Here is a 4,843-nt window from a genome sequence, read left to right as displayed (position 1 = left end):
AAACACTTCATATCTCAGGCAGGGGGTGAACAACTGCAGAAGAAATGTGGCGCCCTTAGGCCAGGTGTTATGTGTCTTGCTAGTGTGTGGACATGTTGCGCGGAGCTCCGTTAAACACTAGACCTGAGTCGTGTTTTAGCTTCCTATTTCTTGCTTAGAATATCATTGAAGAGATATTAGTTAATCTTATAGAGAACCCTAAGTGATAAGAAACAGTACACTATGTCTGTTCCTAACTATTTCTGCCTCATATTTGAAACCACGGAGGAAGACCGGAAAAAAAGGATAGGATGTGAATATAACAGACTCTACCATAAAAAAAAATGTGTGCATATAGTGATAGGCATCACTGATAATGAACGGAATAACCTAGATTGGTTACGCCCACAGGACGTACGTAAAGCCAGACAAGCCAATTTGTTAATATCAAAATTAAAGAAAGATGTTAACACAAGAGAATTGGCCATGAACGAACAAGAAGCAACAATAGATGACTTGGAATAAAAAAACAGAAAACTTTCTGACCTTAGCGCACCCCCAGCAAATTCCACCTAGAATACCGACCTTACTGAGAAAGTTGACATTTTTGCCATGAATATTGAATCAGTTAAAGCAACACTTAAAAGATTGATAGACCGAAAACCAGAGAAACCTAAATTTCTTCAAATTAATTGGGGAATGACCACAGGGTGTATAGTAAAAATATTATATGTAAAATAGTTACATTTACTAATGATTTAATTACACAATGGAAAAACAGTTGCTCGTGGTACAAAGATTAGTATGTACGAAATGTTATCAAAAATAGCTCCTGGGACAGAGTATTCGAGTAGTCTTAATTCGAATTATCCGGTTCTCTCTGCAATTCCTCAATACTTGAAAAGTCTAATGGATCTGAAAAAAAAAATGTCTAGTTCAGAGTTGGGCAAACTACGGCCCGAGGGCCGCATGCGGCCCTCCAATGGAATTCATGCGGCCCTCCAAATATTGGATATTAAATGTCCAAAAGGATTTTATAACCAGTATTTTAAAATTGGAATGTAAGTAATCGGGAATTTGTTCTCGCTCACTCTATTTCTTTCCCTGCCCTTTTGTTACGGACAAAAGGGCTATGCTCTTGCCTGACCTCTTCTTTATCTATTTCTCTCTGCTTTTTTATCTCTGTCTCTCTATCTTGCATTTTTTCTCTATTTTATTTGCATTCTTTCTCACTCATTATTTTTTTTCAACCAGACGGAAATAGATTTTTTCATGATTTTAATTTTCTTATTCTATTTTATTTATTCATTTTTTAATCTATAATTGGCCATCGTTGAATAAAGATGCAGTTCGGCATCTGGGATTGGCGTATGCGTGAGTGAAGCGTGTATCGGACACGTTTGCTACCAGTGGCCAGTGGGATTAAATCTCGATAGTGTACAAAACGTTTTGGTCACGTTGTAACTTTGTTACCGCGCCAACGAGTTTATTGCCTTATATTCAATCATTTCAGTGTCCTGGCAGATTCCAGAGAAAGAAGACGTTGGACATTTTATTTCAGCACAGCTTTTACTATCTTTCAAACTTTACCCAAAATGAGTGATTCGAAGCCTTCTAAAAAACGAAAAATTGAAGACGAATGCAGAGTATTTAACAAAGAGTGGACTGAAAGGTATTTCTTTACTGACGTCAGAGTTAAAGCTGTATGTTTGATTTGTCATGATACAGTTGCGGTTTTCAAGGAATACAATTTGAAATGGCACTTTCAAACCAAGCACACCAACTTTGGAAGCAATTTATATAAGCAAGAACTGCAAAAGAAGGCAACTGATCTGATGAAAAGTTTGAAGAAACAACAAAATGTGTTTGAAAAAACTTCATCTTTACAAAGGAATGCAACAAAGGCAAGTTTTGTATTGGCAAATAAAATTGCAAAACAAAATAAGTCGTTTGCAGAAGCAGAATTTATTAAAGATTGCATGGTTGATGCTGTCAGTGTTGTGTGTCCTGAAGTCATATCTAAAGTAGAAGCCATATCTCTGTCACGAAGAACTATTGTTCGTCGCATAGATGCAATTGCAATGAATATTCAAGATCAGGTGTTAGCAGCCAGTGTTAGTTTTCAGTGGTTTTCTATTGCTTTAGATGAGAGCAATGACATTCAGGATACTGCCCAGGTACTCATTTATATCAGAGGAATTGACGAAAACTTCGAAATTACAGAGGAAATGTTATCTATGGAGTCTCTCAAAGACACTGTTACTGGAAAAGATTTATACAATAGTGTCATTAACAGTCTAATCAGGTCTAGATTAAACCTGGATAAATTGGCAAGTATTACAACTGATGGTGCTCCTTCACTCATAGGTAAACACTGTGGCCTTGTGACCTTGGTGAAGGATAAAATCAAAGAAGATTTTCCATCGCACAGTGTGTTGTCTTTTCACTGCATCATACATCAAGAAAGCCTCTGTAGATCATCTTTTAAACTCAAACACGTTATGGATCCAGTGGTGCGTGCAGTGAACTTAATAAGAGCACGGGGACTGAATCACAGGCAATTCCGAAGCTTCTTGGAAGACATCGAGGCTGATTTTACTGATGTGCTGTACCACACAAATATCCGATGGTTAAGTATGGGGAAAGTATTGAAGAGGATGTGGGACGTTAAAGAAGAGGTTGTCTTGTTTTTTAATATGAAAGACATTTCTTGTGACTTTTCAAGGGAAATGGAGTGTGACGAATGGGTTTGTGATTTTGCATTTGCTGTGGACATTATGCAAAAGCTGAATGAGTTAAACACAAAACTACAAGGCAAAGGTTTATTTGCACATGAGTTGTATGTGGAAGTGAAAGCATTTCAATTGAAACTTCAACTTTTTTCCAAGCAGCTTCAAGAGCAAAACTTTGTTCATTTTCCTCTGTTGAAAACACGAATTGTTACACAAGCACTATCAGACAAATACAGTTACCAGTAGACGGCTCTAAGAGATGAATTTATCAGAAGATTTGCCGATTTCAAGGCAATTGAAGGGCAGTTTGATTTGCTCAGCTCACCTTTTGCCTGTGACGTTGAAACAGCTGCTGAAGAACTGCAGGTAGAACTGATTGATTTGCAAGCCGACAACTCTTTAAAGAGGCTCTTTGAAAATAAACCACTGGTCGAGTTTTATGCATCTCTGCACTCAGAAAAGTTTATAAATCTGAAAAATTTTGCAAGAAAGATGTTTGTGATATTTGCATCAACTTACATATGTGAGCAGACTTTTTCTATATTGAAAGTTAACAAGTCAAAGAACAGGTCACTTCTCACAGACTCGAATCTTCAGTCAGTGTTAAGAATCAGTACAAGCAACTAATTTCAAGAAACTGGTAAATGATTGGAGTCAATTGCATCATTCTCACTGAGTCATTTTGATACTTCTGTTGCTCAGTTGCTGAGCTACTTTGCTTGTCTAATAAAGGTTTAAGTTTCATGTGAAGTTACTACTTTAAAATATCAGTACAAATATTTCTTGTCTTTAAATTGAGTTACTTTGTTTTCAAGCAAATATGCTTCATGTGAAGTTTTTCCCTAAATATATAAAATATGTCTTTTTGGATTTAATTTATATGTTTACCTTGAACTTCTACTCCAAATTATTGATTAATAAAAATATATTATTTTTCTATTTCTTAAACAGAGTTACTTTGCTTTTTTTTTTTTTAAATAAATTGTTTTTCTAAATAAATGCGTTTCATGGGAATCCTCTAGTCTACAGTACTTTAAAATGCTAATAAATTAAAAATTATTGCATTTTCAGTTTGAAAACAATATATTTTGGCTATTGTAGATATCAATTATACTGGAAAATATACTATGCGGCCCAGTAAAATTTTATTTTTTTTAATGTGGCCCTTACACTGAAAAGTTTGCCCATCCCTGGTCTAGTTACACCAAGGTATCAAATACAAGAAAGTTTATATATTAAACATTTTTCTATAAATCATCGTACCCAGGTGACAAGAAAAAGTTCAGATACCCAATTCTTTATATATGAAATAATGCAACATGTAGACTAACGTACAGAGGTATATGAATTCAGGTTTACACCCACAGGAAATTGAATGATAATTGATTGATACACCTACCGATTTCATAAACTCCTAAGGGACGATATATCCCTTGAAAATAAGGGATCCTGAATCGCAGCCCTTGAGGCAAATAAAGTGACTAAGCAAATCATCCTAAAGTAATAAATCAAGTTAGTCCAAGAATAAAAAAAATAACATGCATTTTTATCCACAAAAAAATCTCTAAATATGGGATATGTTTGAGAAGGCTTTCATAATAGTTATGATGACTGTTATTGAATATTGTCTATAATGTATCAATTTATATCCAATCTGAACTCCAACAATAGCTTGCCTTTTAATTCAGACCAGAAAGCAAAGGACGAGATGGTATACGCATTCCTAGCCGAAATCATCCATGGAGGTCAGATGGAAAAAGACATATCCAATGAGCAGTGTAGTTATAGCAGTAGGCGGTCACCAGTCTTACTAGTTAGCAAGTCATGATAAGGTAGTGGGCGAGGTCAGGATGAAACTATAGTGCCTACCTTTCCGTAAGCTTAGCTGTCTGTGAGCTCTGACGACGATAGAGCTAGACTGACCACGAGTGAATTCACAGCTCATGGAAATAAACTCAAATGACATTTTGGTATCTCGATCCATTACAAATTGTGCGAGTTTAGAAAATCACGAAATTGATGCATTAAATAAATAAATACCAAATCACTGAAAGTACAAATGGAAATGGATCGAAATACATAAATTATTAGAAAAAAATAGAACTAAAACATGTAAATATACCTAACGAGAT

General features: G+C 35.3%; 1 protein-coding gene across 1 annotated transcript; it reads left to right on the top strand.

Annotated features, from left to right (window-relative positions):
- The first annotated feature begins 948 nt into the window (after nt 1–948).
- On the top strand, nt 949–4,539 carry LOC137646341 (general transcription factor II-I repeat domain-containing protein 2B-like). The gene is made up of 5 exons (XM_068379447.1): nt 949–1,040; nt 1,493–1,651; nt 1,976–2,726; nt 3,003–3,234; nt 4,400–4,539. The coding sequence occupies exons 1-5, from the start codon at nt 949–951 to the stop codon at nt 4,537–4,539; spliced, it is 1,374 nt and encodes a 457-aa protein (XP_068235548.1).
- Nucleotides 4,540–4,843: the final 304 nt, after the last annotated feature.

Source organism: Palaemon carinicauda, chromosome 9 (genome assembly GCF_036898095.1).
Source record: "Palaemon carinicauda isolate YSFRI2023 chromosome 9, ASM3689809v2, whole genome shotgun sequence".
NCBI classification, from domain to species: Eukaryota; Metazoa; Arthropoda; class Malacostraca; order Decapoda; family Palaemonidae; genus Palaemon; species Palaemon carinicauda.
This window is presented reverse-complemented; position numbering and strand designations above follow the sequence as displayed.

Excerpts from the sequence above, each read along its gene's own strand:
- LOC137646341 (XM_068379447.1), top strand. The coding sequence starts at position 949 with ATGCGGCCCTCCAATGGAATTCATGCGGCCCTCCAAATATTGGATATT. Across the intron at positions 1,041-1,492 it reads CAGTATTTTAAAATTGGAAT|TGTCCTGGCAGATTCCAGAG; the intron begins GTAAGTAATCGG and ends CAATCATTTCAG. Across the intron at positions 2,727-3,002 it reads AAATGGAGTGTGACGAATGG|GCAATTGAAGGGCAGTTTGA; the intron begins GTTTGTGATTTT and ends GCCGATTTCAAG.